General features: G+C 39.5%; 1 protein-coding gene across 5 annotated transcripts in view; it reads left to right on the top strand.

The window, feature by feature from the left end:
- rc3h2 (ring finger and CCCH-type domains 2) overlaps positions 1-17167 on the top strand; it is a 31998-nt gene that overhangs the window by 10187 nt on the left and 4644 nt on the right. For 4 of the 5 annotated variants that reach the window (XM_008424022.1, XM_008424018.2, XM_008424019.2 and 1 more), the window contains exons 2-19: positions 1956-2285; positions 2370-2487; positions 3237-3470; positions 4441-4616; positions 5560-5760; positions 6446-6578; positions 7167-7285; positions 8660-8772; positions 8867-9082; positions 9186-9388; positions 9474-9772; positions 11473-11619; positions 13687-13827; positions 14836-15006; positions 15117-15360; positions 15518-15602; positions 16052-16250; positions 16871-17034. In XM_008424022.1, the coding sequence (XP_008422244.1) occupies positions 2055-2285; positions 2370-2487; positions 3237-3470; positions 4441-4616; positions 5560-5760; positions 6446-6578; positions 7167-7285; positions 8660-8772; positions 8867-9082; positions 9186-9388; positions 9474-9772; positions 11473-11619; positions 13687-13827; positions 14836-15006; positions 15117-15360; positions 15518-15602; positions 16052-16250; positions 16871-17034 (3194 nt within the window). In that variant the 5' untranslated portion in view covers positions 1956-2054. The remainder of the gene's footprint in view (positions 1-1955; positions 2286-2369; positions 2488-3236; positions 3471-4440; positions 4617-5559; positions 5761-6445; positions 6579-7166; positions 7286-8659; positions 8773-8866; positions 9083-9185; positions 9389-9473; positions 9773-11472; positions 11620-13686; positions 13828-14835; positions 15007-15116; positions 15361-15517; positions 15603-16051; positions 16251-16870; positions 17035-17167) is intronic. The other variant, XM_008424023.2, reaches the window with a different exon arrangement.

Raw genomic sequence — 17167 nt, 5'->3', positions numbered from 1 at the left:
ATAGAAAATACATTTCAAGAGATATTTAATTCAGTTTGTATAATTTTTGTATGGTTTTGACAAGTACAATTCACAGTAAGTATGCAAAGTCTTGACAAGCAGTCCTGCTAATACTGATTTGCCAAATTATAGAAAATATATTTTAACCGAAGAAGTCAATACCAACAGCATCAATCAGATAAAGTGCATCTTGCTCCATAACAGTTGTTTTATGGAGATAAAGCAAATCCGCAAAAGTGAAACAAATGAGTTTGTGTAAGAACATAGAAAATCACTAAGCAGAATGTGCCATAAGGAAAATGCCACAGATTGTCGCTATATTCTTCATAGCGATATTAAGATTTTACTTGGGAAATGCAGCAAATTCATAGCTTAAATCCTCACTCACTCATTAGAAACGTTGCACTTTCCAATGCTAAATGATCCAGAGGTTTCAATTAATTTGTTCTCATTTCTTTAAATAAATAGCACAATAAAATACAATTGCATTTTATATTTAAATTTTTTTATCCGGGCGACATAGATGGAGTAGTTTCTTCTGTCAAATCTGAGGAGATCATAAAGCTGTCTCAGCTCTTGATGCAACACAAGCAGGAAGATGCGCCTAAGAAATCAGTGCGAGTCCTTCACCTGTCCTTGAACCTGCATCCAAAATTATCCATGGTAACCAATTGTTGTTATGGGCGACAGGAGGAAGTTATTTTCATTCATAGGATTCAACTCAAATATGCATCAGGAAATGTTTTGCAGCATTTTGTTGTCTGGGTTATTGCTATGGAGACAATCAAAAACAAAGCACGGTAATCTCTTATTTTCTGGTATTAAAAACCTGTTTTAGAGACATTAGCGGGAGGCTATAGGCAATGTTGTAGAGCGTGTAAGCCCGGAGCCGTTTCACTTTCAAGTACGCTCCACTCTGCCTCCTCATCTGGCTGCTCTCTTATTTTCCATACATCAAAAAGTTATAATTTTTTCCATTGAAATTAAAAAAATACATATATGCATTAAAATAAAAAAATAAATAATCCAATGTCTTCTTAGTGTTACAATGATGTAGAGATAAAAATCTCCAGGTTGCACTTCTTTAAGTTCTCCTTTTGGAAAAATCTGATTTAATTTGACCTGCAAGTCTTTTTTTTTTTTTTCTTCATTTTTTTACTCACTGTGATGGTTTTGTTTTTATGATGTATCTGACATTGAACGTGTTTAGTCTTACTTTGCTTAAGAGGACCAAGGACAGAACTGTCACTTGTTCCACACACGCACACACACACGCACATACATACACTACATACATACACACACACACACACACACACACACACACAGGCATGAACACACACATGCACGATGGCTTTGAATGGAACATAGGAAGTGTTTGGAAACCACTGACATAAACAGATGGCCCAGCATCTAAAATTTCCCTGAACAAGATTCTGATAATCGTTCAGTCCTGCATTTTTCTGTCATCTATTTGCTGTGGTATTCTGATTCAGTTTGCATCCAGCACTCACAAGACAGGAGAAGATTGTGTATTTATAAAATGCAAAGTGGATGATGGTGCGTCACCAATCCCACACTTCTAATCACCTTGTACTCAATCTCAGGCATTTATTTTTGGGTTCTCTTGCAGGTAATTGCTTCCTCTGGATTCGAGATGAAAATGTTAATGCATTTTAAACTCTGTTAATCAAGAAAATAGCTGTGTCCTTTATGCCTGTTGTGTTTCAATAACTTGCCGTTTTGAGCAGAATTTACATGTGGATGATGCATGTTCAGAATATCATTCAAAATCTGCATTTTTTGTTGGAAAATTGGTAACTTACTGTGTGAGCATGCAAGAAAAAAATGGAAAATAACTCAACATTAATGCTTCACAATTTGTTGCACTTAAAATCTATATGACCTAATGAAACTTAGAATCTTAACTTAAATTTCTCTGCTGCATTCCCCAGCGTTTTCGTTGGCGCTGGCAAAAGCGTGCTGTGGCCGGGGCTCCTGACATGCGTTCCCCCTGAGCTTGGTGACGCCTCCCTCAGCAGCACGGTGGCAGGATGCCAGTGCAGGCTGCCCAGTGGACAGAGTTTCTGTCCTGTCCCATCTGCTACAATGAGTTTGACAGCAGCGGCCACCAGCCCATCAGCTTGGGCTGCTCCCACACGGTGTGCAAAACGTGCTTGCACAAACTGCACCGCAAGGCCTGCCCCTTCGATCAGACGCCCATCAGCACAGACATCGACCTGCTGCCGGTCAACTGCGCCCTGCTGCAGCTGGTTGGAGCACAGGTGAGGCTGTCCACTCATGGTCAACATGAGTGATTTTTCAGATGCCTAACCTTTCAAGTTAAGCATCTTATGATCTTCTTATAGATCCCAGATGTTCCTCCTGTGAGTCTGAGCAGTGCAGCAGATGTTGAGCACTACGACCTCTGCCGACTGTGTGTAGAAGAGCTGGCTCTCTACCTGAAACCTATCAGTGGTGCCAAAGGTACTGAATGTTTTCATGCATATCTGACATCATCAGTAGAATCTTCTTGAAAAGAAACAGCTGCATTTGTACTGAAATTAGGTCACAATATATGGTGTTTCACTGGATTTTACTTAGAAGTAATACAGTAAAGGGCGTTGAATATAAATACATGCAACAAGTTTCAGATTCCTATTTGTAAATAATTTTGAAATTGACAAGAAAGACTTCAGTTGAGGTCTCAGTTTTGTTAAAAAGCTGAGAAGGATGGTAAAATGGAATAACAAGCAGCTTTTCACATTTTTACTCATGGGAATATATGGGGAACGATGTATTTTTGGGCTAAAAAGGAACAATAATTGGACCACCTCAAATAGCCATAAATGTATCTATGGAAGTTCTGTGTTGGAGGGAAATGACACTTGAACATTTGCCATAGAGAATTAATCTCTTCATATTCAGCCTGCGGAGGCCGCTTGTAAAAGTTGGCATTCATACTTTCACACATCTCATGATGCTAGAAGCTTCTGTACTTTTTTGGTGCTTTGGGAACATTCAGCTTTATTTGAAAACACATCATAAAAAGTGAGACACACCACTGGCCTCATGTTATTATTTGGATACTTGACTTGATGATGTTATTGCCCTATAAGAGCCCGAGAAACAAAGTGCCTATTAATTTAGAGTAGCTCTGTGAAATTAAAAACCGCTTTGACTGAGACAACCTGTAGCAGATGTGTACTCAACAGTTTCTCGCATGCAATCTGCAGGTGTGGCAAACTTGAGTCCGAGCGTGCTCAGTAGGCCCATGCAGAGAAAGCTGGTTACCCTGGTGAACTGCCAGCTGGTAGAAGAGGAGGGTCGTGTGCGGGCGGTCCGGGCAGCCCGCTCTCTGGGGGAACGGACTGTAACCGAACTCATTCTGCAGCACCAGAACCCCCAGCAGCTCTCTGCTAACCTCTGGGCAGCAGTGAGGGCACGGGGCTGTCAGTTTCTGGGTCCTGGTGAGTGTGTGTGTGTCATGGTACATTTGTTGAAAATCAATTTGAGTTTGGGTTTCTCACAACAACTAATTGTTAGCTGGTAAAGTCCCATCATGCATTGCTACACATGGTTGTTGGTAGGGAAGTAAAAATACTAATGTGTCATCTGTCATTCACTTGGTTCTGACACAGGGGAAAATTTGTTGCTACTGCCGCTAATTATCAGATAAACTCCAAGTAAGAATATTTGGGGAAAGCAGTCATTGATATAGGCTTATAATATAATCTGAGGATTGTACTATCAGAGGACAAAGTAATAAAAGCATTAGAGCATCACATTATCTTACTTCATGCTTACAAATATAATTATACTTCAAATGGAGAAACCTTTCTCAGATAGAGGTTAAAAGCACTCACACAATTTTCTTTTGTGCTGCCAGTAAACTGTGAGACAGCCATTTTGCATATTTCCTTTAGAAAGGACTTTATTCAAGAAAACAGTCAGCTTCTTTCTCTCTAAACAATAAGCAGTAAAAAACTGTCTCTCTACTGCCAGATCTAAATTAAGATAGTTTCCCTTGTCCATTCTTAGTTTTTAATCTCTAATTTTTGTATTTGAATATTGATTAGTATTCTCATATGAAAGTATGTGTTTTGTTGATGAGTTTCCTTTGAAATTGTCTAAATTACTTGTCCAACTCATCCAACTGTCAGCTGGTATTGGTACCTGGTGTCCTGTGATGATTACTCATAGGGCAGATTCTGACTGGGAACAAGTTTCTCATCATGATAACCTAATGAGTTAAAAAGTCTGAGGACACCTGGTTGTTTTTGTTTTCAATGTCCTTTTGTCTCTCTTTACTCGTGTAGAAATATCAAGTATTTATTGTTGTCACACATTTATGTAATCTTTGCAACTTCAGCTGTGAGTCAGTGCATCTGTCCTGAGCATCTCTCTCTTCCTCTCTCTCTCTAATTCTCTTCTCATCAGCAATGCAAGAAGATGCACTGAAGCTGGTTTTACTAGCTTTGGAGGATGGTTCTGCTCTGTCTAGGAAGGTGCTGGTTTTGTTTGTGGTCCAGAAGCTGGAGGCCCGGTTCCCCCAGGCATCCAAAACCAGCATAGGCCACGTGGTGCAGCTGCTGTACAGGGCCTCCTGCTTTAAGGTACGGGGGAAAAAAATAAATAAATAAAAGCTACAGTGAAAGATACAGAAAAAATATAAAATATGTGAGCGCAAACAACAAGCTGCACTCTTGAGATGTCTATTTCAATAAAAAAAAACAAGGACGCCACAGTTTTTTGAATGGAAGACACTCTTTTGTAATTCTTCCCCTTAGGATTTAGCTTTTCGGAGCTGTTTCCAATTTCAACACAATGTGTTGCCATATGAGAATACAGAAAAACCATTGACTAAAATAGTCTTTCAAAATTTAGGTGAATACCCCAGTTTGTTTTTTAAAAAAAAATCTTAATTTCTTCCTACTGAATCACATGAAATACTACTACTAGGAAGGCATTCATTTGCAATTAGGATATGAGTTTCTGTAGGCAAACCTTTGGTGTGTGTATTTCTAGAACTGTTATCTGATGACCGATGTGTTTGGCAGGGCAGAAATGCCAGCTACCCGTTCATGACATAACCTCAGACTATATTTGCGCCTCGCTGCCTCGCCTGGCAGGGCGGAGACAGATGGTAATGAGATACAGAGGCAGGGAGATGCACGCACCGAACTGCTGGGAAAAAATTGGACAAGGGTGCAACCAGATCGCAGAAGCAATCCGATTGTGTTTTGGTTTTTGTTAAATGATGCCTGGCGGGGGAGTGCTCTGGTGTCTTATGATGATTACTCATAGGGCAGATTCTGAGAAGGGGAGAGTCCCTTCGTGTGATCAGAATTTGAGTTTGTGAGTCTGAGGACACCATAAACAAACACGCATGTGATTTCTCTGACATTTACTTAAAATGCCTTGGATTGCTTCTGAATTTTCAACTCGTTATATATAGCCACTTCAGTTCCCCTTTTTCCAGCTGTGTGCGCAAGGCCTGACAAAAAATAATCTGTGGTTTTCTTTTCCCCTCACAACATTCTGTGTTCTTACCATAAGGTGACTAAGCGGGATGAAGATTCCTCCCTGATGCAGCTGAAGGAGGAGTTTCGAACGTACGAGGCGCTAAGGAGAGAACATGATGCTCAGATTGTCCACATTGCCATGGAGGCAGGCCTTCGAATTTCTCCTGAGCAGTGGTCCTCTCTGCTATACGGAGACCTAGTCCACAAATCGCACATGCAGTCCATAATTGACAAGGTAATATTACTGTTGATATCTCTAAAAGCCTGAAGATGATCTATGTATTTACACATTGGCACAGATGTGTAAAACCTTTTCAATAAATTCATCTTCGTAACTTTAAACTGGTAAAAATTAATGAAAATACAACATATGATGTGTGTATCGTATCAGTTACACCCTTACTTTGTTATAGGACAGCACTGAGTCTTCTGCCATGATGTTTTATAGAGAGAGAGAGAGAGAGAGAGAAGGAAATTTTTAAATCTTAATTATCTCATGCACAGTAACATGGATCCACAGACTGATGAAAAAGAAACATGCCCATATCATCACAAATTCTTTTTTCTCTCATACAGTCCATATTATTGTATGTGATAGTAATATAAACTTGGATCCTTATTAAAAAGAAAATTGCATTGCAATTCCAGTAACTTTGACCTTTTTAATTATTGATCTGAGTGTAGATATGTGGCAAGTTTAGGCAAGTTTCTGTTTTTCTGTAGCCTTTTCCCATGAACATGACTCAGTTTCACTTAAACTTTGTGAGATTATGCCACTGGAATAAGATATTTCTTGTAAGACTTTCCATGCATTTTAATGATGGCAGTGTGGCCATATTTGATGTAGACTGTTTGCTACGTAACACATACAACCCCTCTTTTAAAGACATTCTCTCTTTGTTTTGTCCTTTGTGCTGCAGTTGCAGTCTCCAGAGTCATTTGCAAAGAGCGTTCAGGAACTGACGATTGTTCTGCAGAGGACGGGAGACCCTGCCAACCTCACAAGCCTTAGACCACACCTAGAGCTACTGGCCAACATAGACCACAACCCAGGTACTTTACCTTTTTCAGATGTTTACAACTTATTTTTTCTTCAAAATTATGAAACACTTGAAATTTCTTTCTCTGATCCCCTACAATTTAGTTAATATCTAATAATAAAAACAACAAATGACAAGAAACACAGTTTGTCTGTCTGTTTAAGCATTAGATATATTTAGTCAGAATTTATATTTGAATTCTGTATCAGTAAGATATCTGCTTGGGGAAACTTTAGAAATGTGATCATTACTTAATCATGAATGCAGATACCCGGCCTGGTTAATAATAAAGGGCAAGATTTGTAATCTGAAGTTTACATCTTAACCACACATTCAACAAAGGCTGACCTTTGACACTTTCAATAAAAAGAAAAAAGATCTTGCTGACATTTGGAGCAGATGTGCATTTCCTCAACACTAGACTTCTAGCTTTAACCTCAAGCAAAGTAGATTTTCCAGTTTTTCAGGGTTGTATCATTTTATCTTGTATTGTGCCTTCTTAATATGTAGTTTAGTATTCATCACAATTCTTTTTGTATTTTACAAACATTCTCTTAGAGCCCTTATCTTCTAAGCCAATCAAACATTAATCTGTCTTCAGATGCCCCTGCACCGTCCTGGGCAGAGCTGGAAAGCGTGATGCTGGCTGTAAAGCTGGTGGTTCATGGACTGGTGGAGTTCATACAGAACTTCAGCAAGAAGAGCCATGAAACTCCACAGGTACGCTGACACACCAGATTGATGCCATTGTGCTTTTAATGTCCCTGCGCTGCTGACTGGACCACACTTTGTTCCTCCTAGTTGAAGGAAATGAAACAATTTCTGGTAACAAACAGCACAGGTGTTGGTTATTATTGTGCAGAAACAGCACAGTAATTATAAACAGTTAGGAAATGGCACAGTTGTGACTCAGATGTTACTGTATTCTTTATAAATATATGCACCGTGCCTTAACTGTAAGGATGCTGATCAGGTACAGTCTTTTAAAGTATGGAAATATGCAGAATTTGCCTTTATGACTCTTCCAGGTCTGAATAAGTAATGAAAATAAAAAAATGTCTAAATAGTAAAATTCTGTTTACATTAACATTTGATTGACATTCTTTGTGTTTAAATTTCCAAATTTAAACTTGATTTTTTTTTTTTTGTCAATCAGTTTTATTGGTTTAGTTTTTCAGAATACAACAGAAATTGTTTTTTTCCCTGAAACTTGAGCTTTTCTTCACGTTTGCCTTTAAGCTTTAATGGTTTGGATGTAACCATATTTTTCAAAAAGAACAGAAAAAAGCTCAGATGTGAAAAGAATAATAATTTTACAAGGCTGCTGTTTTTGAGTTACTGAAAAAGAAAACCTATCAATAAATATTCAATAATAAATTTTTTAAGGGGTAGTTTGTCATGATGTGTGGTTGTGAGTGGTGAGGGAGGCGCAAGTGAACCCATGTAGTCATGATGAAAATGAAGTTTAATGAAGGATCAGGAAAACAAACTCAAAATGACAGCAAGCAGTGGGAGCAAACAGACAACAAATGGACCCGACAAGAGACAAAGACAACAGGTGGACTTAAATACACGTGGAAGGTAATCAAGAAACTAGACACAGCTGGGACCAATCAACAGGGAGGACAGGACAGAGACTCACAGGGAAACAGGACTAAACACAGAAAATCTCAAAATAACTATACAGAAAAACAGATCACAACACAGTTGGCTGTTTTTGTTGGCAGGTGTAGCTGTGTAGCTGCTGAGATCAGATCTTTAGGCAGAAATATGTGTGATTTTAAAACTGGGTCTAGTTTCGATGTCAGTGAGACTTTTTTTTCTTTTTCTTTTACACAAACAAAATAAAGGTATGAAAATTGTACAATCTCCTTTAAGGAATCTTTTGTGGATACTTTGTGTTACAAGTTTATAAATGAAGTTGATTTAGCTTGTCACAAAATGGATTTGCACTGAAATGTTTCGAAAATCTTAGAAAAATAAGTTTTCAAAAGTGTGGAATTTCAAAATGGCAAATGTGCAGAAACCATATATGTTTGTCAGTATTAATTTGTTGTAAGATGTAGTTTTTGTTTTGTCGTTTCAATTCTGCAGCCCCAGGCCAACAGCAAATATAAGACCAGTATGTGCAGAGATCTTCGTCAGCAGGGAGGCTGTCCCAGAGGAACCAGCTGTACATTTGCGCACACACAAGATGAGCTGGAGAAGTGAGATCCCACAAAGGCAGCAATTTCACTTTCACTGCCTTACATATTTTTATGTACAAAAAAAAAAAAAATAACGTTGTTCTCCTCTGCACAGATTCAGACTGAGGAACAAGAAGAGCAGCAGCGTGGTCCGGCCATTCTCTTTAGCCAGCAAAGGCCTCAAAGATGCAGAAGAAAACATGGAGGAAGCTTCCAGCCTGACAAACCCGCTGCTGATCTCCAGAGGGTCAGGCGGGGTGGAAGAACTGAAAAGAGCTTTGACGAATGGAACCAGTGGGGCTAACAGAACCAAATCAGGGTCCACAGAGCTGTACGAATATTACTCTGCCTGTTTCCTGATGAATGAACATGCAAGTCGATCTGGAGATAATCTCATAAATTTTTTATGTTTTTGTGTTCTTTTTGATCATTAGGAAGCCCATGTCCCCTCCCAGGACTCCAGTCAGCCACTCTTCAGGTTCCTCTCCTTTGAGTTCTGCAGGTGGCGCTGATGTCAGCGCTCCTCTTCCTCGACATGGTCAGTTCATCATCTCCTCTCCTCACCCTTCTCAGCCATCAGAGCTGTACTACCAGGAGCCTCACCCTGGTTACGATACGGGGCACTTTCAGCCAAACTGTGAGTCGTTCTTCAAATGAATAAATAAATATGTATTCCTACTACTGCTTTTGAAGAAATTAACCATTTCATGCCTTCTTTCCAGCAGGTTCTTACTATCCATCTGCTCTTCACCCGCCTCACAAATCCTGCATGGCTCGCTTCCTGCGGTCCTCCAATGTCCAGGAATCCTCGCTGCCGCCTTCGGCTGGTGTTTCCTCTTACCCCAATGACCCTCAGGCTCCTCACCCAGCCTCGTCCCCTTCGTCAGGGTTTCCCCCTAGAGACCAGATGGGAGCCCCCACCTTCCATCCCCATCTAGGACAGAATCAATACAGACATTTGGCTCCTGCTCATGGTGTTTATGCTCCTCTTTATGACAGCAGGAGAGTATGGAGGCCTCAGGTGAGACTTAATTTGTTATCATACCAACATTAGAATCCTGTACACATATTTTCAAATGTTGTTCAAATATTTTATTCATAATCTGCCTCCAGGAAGCCAAGGCCATCTTTTAATATTTTATATTGAGTGGTAGCTTTTAGGGGTTTATGACGGGTTTTCAAAAATATTTATTTCTTGGATTTTGCTGCTTTTCTCCTATTTTGACATAAACAAGTGGAGAATAAAGGAAGTGTCAGGAGAAACATGTCATGTCTTTGAGAAATGGATGAAATGCTTTAGTCCTACGTTAATAATTTACTGGGTTCCTACTGGCTTCTTAGCCGTAACGCATTTTAGCTACAGCTTGAAGAACTCACAACTCCCTTCAGTCCATCAGCAACCATTATGCACAATTTGGAGGTATGTGCCACTCTGATCAGCTGGAAACCCTTTTCAACTGGGATCAGAGTGCATGCCAATCCTGAAATGCAAAACATACTTGAGGGTCTGGGAGTGGATTGTTTTTTGCAGATCCTTCTGAGTTTGATTAGAAATATTAAGATTAATTTATTTCCATCGATATTTAGAGGTTTACTGTGCATGCAAGATATTAAAAACAATGTATTTCATATCTACAGCTCCTGTAAGAAAAAAAAAATCAGTTTTGGAAATTAATACTTAATGCGTCCGTTTTTCACATCCTTAAATATTGAAATGAATTAAAAACTAAATTATAAAAAAACAAGTAAAAAATAAATCTTTGGAAGGTAATTTTATTCTTTCTGTTCATGATGTAGGAAATGCGTTTATTAATTTTGCACCAAGCTTCAGTGTTTTTGTTTTCCTGTCAGATTTTGCTGAGCTGAAATACGTTGGTAGACAAACAATGACGTGGTTTTTATTACATTAAGGTATTTGAGTTACTCAACTGAATACTATAAGTTCTTCACTTTGTCTCAGTACATGAATCAAAACAAGTCACACTTTATTTAGTCTAAAAATCTGTGAATTGCGATAGAAGAGTGTCCTGTCTGTTTTTCCATCTAGGTATCTAAAATGAATCAGGCAGTTGGCAGTAACATGAGTATCCTATTGATCAAAGTCCAAAGATGCATAACTTTGATGCATACCGCAGTAATTAGTCTCTGTTAGGTTGTAACCTTTGGAAGGAGGTCAGTCATGCTTTAAACTATCTTGGGAGCAATGTGCCGAGGAGTGTTCAGGCAGTACATTATGAATGAGCTGCCACTGCTACTACCAAGTACCATACGTCATGCAGCACCTTGACATGAAGACAGGAAAAGATGATGAACAGCCATGTTCTCACTGTGCGCTCTAATGCTCCATTATGTGCAAATGGCTTCAGTCTGTTCTTTTAATGCAGTTCTAGTCTGGTTGGAAGGCGGTGTTAAAAAGCATCGAAAGAATTTATGTTAATATCCTCTTTGCTTTGCATAGTTTGCCGTTGTGTGTCCATAAAAGGGTTCTTCTCTTGACTGCAAGAGCTTTAGATTAGAAGTGAAAGGATCGAACAGAACATAAAACACTCTTCTGAAAAAGAACTGGTCCAAAGAAAAATTCTGAAAAAATGTCAGAAAACATTGAGAAACATTGATATCGACAACCTTAAGTGAGGACGTAGAGTCCTGCTCCTTAGAAACTTTTGTGTAGTAATGTTCAACTTGATTACTGTGTAACTTGTCTAATGATTGCCATTATAGCTGTACCACAGAGAGGACGCCAGGAGCAACTCACTGCCTCCAGAGGTTCTTCACTCCTCTGTCTACCAGCCTCCACTCAGGGAGCGATTCAACTCTCTAGACAGTAACTACTGCTCTGGAGCGGAGCACCGTGCTGGGCTGCACAGGGTATGTTAAATAATTCACACGACGGCCAGTATAAATCCTCTCATTTCAGTCTGGTCTTAGAAATGTGTGCTCACTAGAGATGTGCCAATCAGGTTTTTTCCTGCCGATTCCGATCACGGCTGATCACTGATACCGATCACATAATTATTATTTTTTTAATCATAAACACTACGGTTACATTATGTGGGAAAAAAGAACCATAAATTCACCTTAATTTAGACAAAAACTTTTAAATAGCTTTCTCCAAGAAAAACAAAAAAAAAACAAAGAACAGTCATTGTGCAAATTGTACTGCTATTGATAATACTATCTTTAACAGACTGATAACATATGAAGGCYCTGAAGAGGCTAAATAATGCAAAGAGCCAAAATAAAACCTCTCAACATTGCCAAAGAAATTCAAGTATAAAACTTAACATTCAAAGGCAAATACAGGATCTATTACAATTAACAATCCAGAGTTACTGAATGAAAACTTCCTGATAGCATGGCGGCTAGCTGATTACTGCTAGTTCTGAGTGGCTATTTCTGACTGAGCGGAGTAATTATGCAGAACAGGGAGGAGATCGATTATTTTTTCAGAGATTATCTGTCTCATGTTAGGACAGCGAAAGTTTTAATATGTATGTAAAATGTATTTTTTTTAGGTTAGATGCTGCAGCTTTAAGCAAAGGTTTGGTGTGAGAGTCACTACCAGGTGGAGCAGAAGCGGCGCTCCGTCTGTGAAATAGCTCGTAGCAGCGGTTCAACAGCGAGAGCAGAACCAGCGTCTTACATCGCAGCTCGAAGACTTAAATAATTTTGYGGGTTATTTKTTTAGCTTTCTGACCGTCATGCTAATCCAAGTGAGTGTTTGTAGCTGTGCGCTGCTTTACCTGATATCTGATCCTCCGTATGTCTTTTTTACTGCAGTGAACCTCGATGTAGCCAAACTCCGTCAAGTATGGCATTGTTTTTATGCCATATTAGATTAGTTGTGTTGATGCATTTTGACCTGCTTCACCCCACGTGCTTCAATTTTCCGCTGCAACACGCAAACTTCCCCAGTCACTCAGTGCGTTATAGTTCCACATCGCTTAGGATTTGTTGCTGTGCGCTTGCGCAGTGTGAAGGAAAGAGGAGACCAGCTGCATAGGCAAGCTGAGAAGTGAGATGCAGGTGATCGGTTTGTGTGATCAGCAACAAGAGACCGTGATTGGCGATCACTGATCATACACTTTTTCACGAAAATCGGCCGATTATGATTGGTGGCCGATCTATCGGCACACCTCTAGTGCTCACTTATCAGACTCCACTGTTACTTCTTCTCCACATGCATCCATTGTTGATTCACGGGTGATGCTGTAAATCCCTGGGCTTAATTTTCTTATCTTCATTAGTCTGTTCCAGTTAATCAGTAACTCTGTAACTGGTAATTTCTATTAAAATTCTTTCAATCAGAAATGATAAAATCAGACCCACTCATTGCTGCAGTTGGTGGTCGACAAGACGATGTTGTAGGGTTTACTGGTGAAGCTACATTTCTGTGTCAGGAGGAAGAGAAGTGAGTGGGTGAAGCAGAGAAGTATCTGGGTGAGAAGTGGGAGGACCACAGAGTGGGCTGGAGCCACATGCTGCAGAAATGTGACTGAAAGGGAAAGGTAGAGATGAGTTGATAAACGGGTGTAAGAAAACTGAAAACACAAAGAGAAAAAGAGAAATATGCAGTAAATCTGTTCACTGTCTGATTGCATTTAATTTATAAAATGCTTTTAGAGAATTTGTTGCATATTATGCAGATGCAATAATAGTGAGACACAATCCTTAAAACTGGTTCAGACAAATTTAAATGAACAAGACAATAAAAGTGATACATTAAAAACATAATAATCTAAAATGTTACTTTAATCTAAGCTGAAACTGCATTAAATATACATCTAAAAATGCAAAGAGCTCCATGATGCTTTACTTTGCACCACTTTGCTGTCAACATGTTGAAATATGGGTTTCATTACAATTATGCAAATATATATTCTTGGTTCTTGCTCATCTCTTCACTGTTTCCTGTCTGATCTGCTGCTGCTTCAGGACTATGGACGGGTTCCTCTGGGATATGAGGATCTATTTAGACAGAAGCAGGAACACTGGACTCACCACATCCACCACCATCACAATCCCAACAGGCCCTCCCAGTCTTCTCCCATATTCACCACTGATTTTGGAGCAGAGGTAGGAATCAGACGCCTATGATATGAAAAGACATTTACCATGAGCATTAGTATGACCATTTTAATGCACAATGTATGAACAAGATTACCAATCTTTTGATCAAATATTTATACATTTTACTATTTTAAATCTGATTGTATTTAACTTCTGCCTCGTGAAACGTGCACTTGCTGCTCCCCCCAGTGCTACTTAAGAGGGAGGTGGTTGCCTAGCAACTGTGCAGGCAGATATCATAGCAATGCATGGTCCCGGTGTGTGTGTGGGTGTGTGCGTCTGTGAGAGAGCAGAGACTTCTCCGAGCAGTGACTCAGGCATTCAGATGAATAAAGCTTTGTTTAACAGCTTATGGGATGAATTTTTTTGTGAACACACACACTGTAAAATGGGACAGTTACTAAACCAGTGACAGCTTTTCAAATGTCAATTCAAATTAGACAAATTGAGTTACCTCTGGTTGTCTTACAAAGAAAAAGTTAATTGAATTTCCATCTATATTCACTTTAATGCAACACACAACTGTGCGTTTCTGTTGTTTTCACTTGTTAAGTTCAATATTGAAGTTCCAAACATTATTTAAAATCAGGCTTCAGATGATATTTTACAGCAAAGCATTCTCTTAGTTCAGCAGATGAGCACTTTCAGCAAGGTGTATAAGTTTTAGTATTCGTAAAGCAGGACTGTGTGAGACTTTTGTCTCCCCCCTCTGGAAGCAGGAGTAATTGCACACATTTTTAAAAATAAAAACAGAAATTTCCACAATTCCAAGAATATTCTCACAGTTTAGAAGTATTCATGCCTCTTAAGTAATCACCACAGACTACAATAAATTTCACGGTTAGTTATAACTATTTATATCTAGCAGGCTAATTCTAAGTAGAGCATAATTGTGAAACAGGAATGTGACAGTTCAGGATTAAACATTTTTTGTATTACAAATAAAACAATCTGAAAATTGTTGCTTATTATTTGCATTGTATGTGATTTTGTTTCTCAATGTTTCTCTTATAGCATGTAGAAGGCAGTGGAGGTCAGTGTATGGGATGTAGGTTCAGGGGCGAGGACAGTTTGACCCGCTACTCTCCGTGGTCCTGCGGTTCTGCCGGGCCCAACCTTAGCCCCTTTGAGCCTGAACCTCTCAAACACACCCCACCTCACTCCCATTCCCACTCGGAGCATCTGGTGAGATTTACTTCACAATGCAGAAAGCTGGTCCTGATTTAATGCATCCCAGATAAAATCTACACTTGAATGCTAAAATTTGAAATTGTGCTCATGTGTTTGTTGTTCAGGAACTAGACTGTATCGAAGGAGGCCAAGGTGTTGTTAGCGGCACAGGAAAACGATGGCTGCACTCGTTGGATCACTACCGACGTTTGAAAGAGGAAGATCCAATTATTCCCTTCAGTGAGGCGCCCATCATCTCGAAGTGGGGTGCCATTTCTAGGGCATCACGCACAGGCTATCATACCACCGACCCCGTCCAAGCTACAGCCTGCCAAGGCAGCGCCAGCACCACAGCAATAAACTTCAAAGGTGACGAGAAACATGAGAGTTGTCGAAAGGATACAGACATTTCTAATTTGACCAGAACCAGACAGTTGTTCCTTATTACAGTTCATGTACATATTACACATACAGTCTTTATCATAATATTTATCATGGTATTATTTTTCTCATAATTCTCTGACAGATTATAACCACCGCTTTGATCACGGCGACTACAGGTGGAGCTCCAGAGGATCAGACTCCTCTAGCCACTCCAGTTTTCTCGAGAGGTACGGCATTTCAACACTTTGTCAGCCGCTCTTCCAAAGAAAGCAAAATGTTAGATTTGTTTCATGCAAATGTCAGGGGATGCCTACATCTCCAAATCAAGACGTCGAGCCAAATCAGATCAGTGTTTCTATACTCAGAATATCAACTTCTTTTAAAGGTCGCCTGTAATAAAAAGAAAGGTGAGAAAATTATCACAATAAACTAAAGAAGCCCTGTGAGGTTGTTTTGAGTCACATGAAGAGGACATTGATTGTACGACTGAATGTGTGTGTTTTTGTCCGTCTTTCCTGTCCCATACTATTAAGGTTTTAATTTTGCCTTTTAACAATTGGCTTAAATTTCATAATCTTTCAACTGATGCTAAGCATGTTTTTAAAAACCCTACAAAAGGAAGCCATACTTTTTGGGGAAAGAAAATTGATAGTTTGTTTGCATTTGTTTGTATTAGTGAGCATCTTTGTGCAATGGAGCTGAATGGCCATCGAACTTCAATAGGCAGTGGAGAGAAAATTGTGCTGGACCACCAGACAACCTTCCAACGGGATCAAAACCGAACAGAAAGTGAATCTGACCCGGATCGAGACATTGAGCTTGAACTGCGAGCGCTTGACATGGAGGATTCAGAGCACCACAAGATCAAGTCTCAGGTTAGTCTGGGTGCTTAGTCTGCTAAAAATTTGCCATTTAGCTAAACTGGGTACATTTACAGTGTCTCGTAAGAAGCCCTGGTAACTCTGACGGAGCTGCAAAATTCCACGGCTCAAGTGGGAGAATTATTAGTCGGCCACAAATTCGACGAAAGAGTGGCAATAAGAAAGCCTCTGAAGAAAGCCGAATACTGACAGATCTGGCAAGAAAACTTCCTAAAGACTACAAAAGACTTAAGACTGGGATGTAGGTTAACCTTGCAGATGGGAAAATAACTCTAAACCTACAGCCAGTAATACAATCAAAATGGTACAATTAAAGTGCACCTTTGTCAGTACAAATCCATGACGCTTCTTTAAAGTGTTCTTTCCCAAAAATGTTGAAAAAGTAGCCATTTTCTTCCATTTTAGCATTATCTATCACATAAAATACAAACAAGTTTGTTATCCGATTTGTGGTTGGGTTGTATTATCCAAGGATGAAGAATGTGGATACGTTTTCAAGGCGTTGTCTATTCATGTTGCCTTGATGAATGTATGTTATTGTTTTTAAATGAAGAAATGAAAATTAAAATCTAAATCTGAGTAGGTTCATTTGTGTTATAATCTTTCCCTCTTAGGAGTGTTTAGATCTGTCCAGCCCCGAGTCTCAGGATGCTTCCCACCTCCTCCCACCTCCCTGCTCATCTCCTCTGTGCTCCTCCCCTGTAGAGGAGCACACCCAGTCAGAAAGTCTACTGACAGAGAAAAGGGATCCACTCCAGCTAAAAAAGATGGCCTTTAGGTAAAATCTCAACAGAAGTACCCTTAAGGCACATGCTATAAAACTAAACCAAAAAAATCTACAGCTGTTTTAAACCTGTCGTCTTCCCTTGCCTCCTTCTTTTCTTCAATTCTGCTTTTTTGAATTTGGGATT

The sequence above is a fragment of the Poecilia reticulata genome, linkage group LG12, assembly GCF_000633615.1.
Source record: "Poecilia reticulata strain Guanapo linkage group LG12, Guppy_female_1.0+MT, whole genome shotgun sequence".
Lineage (NCBI taxonomy): Eukaryota > Metazoa > Chordata > Actinopteri > Cyprinodontiformes > Poeciliidae > Poecilia > Poecilia reticulata.
The sequence above is the reverse complement of the archived record's forward strand: the minus strand, read 5'-3'. Positions and strand labels throughout refer to the sequence as shown.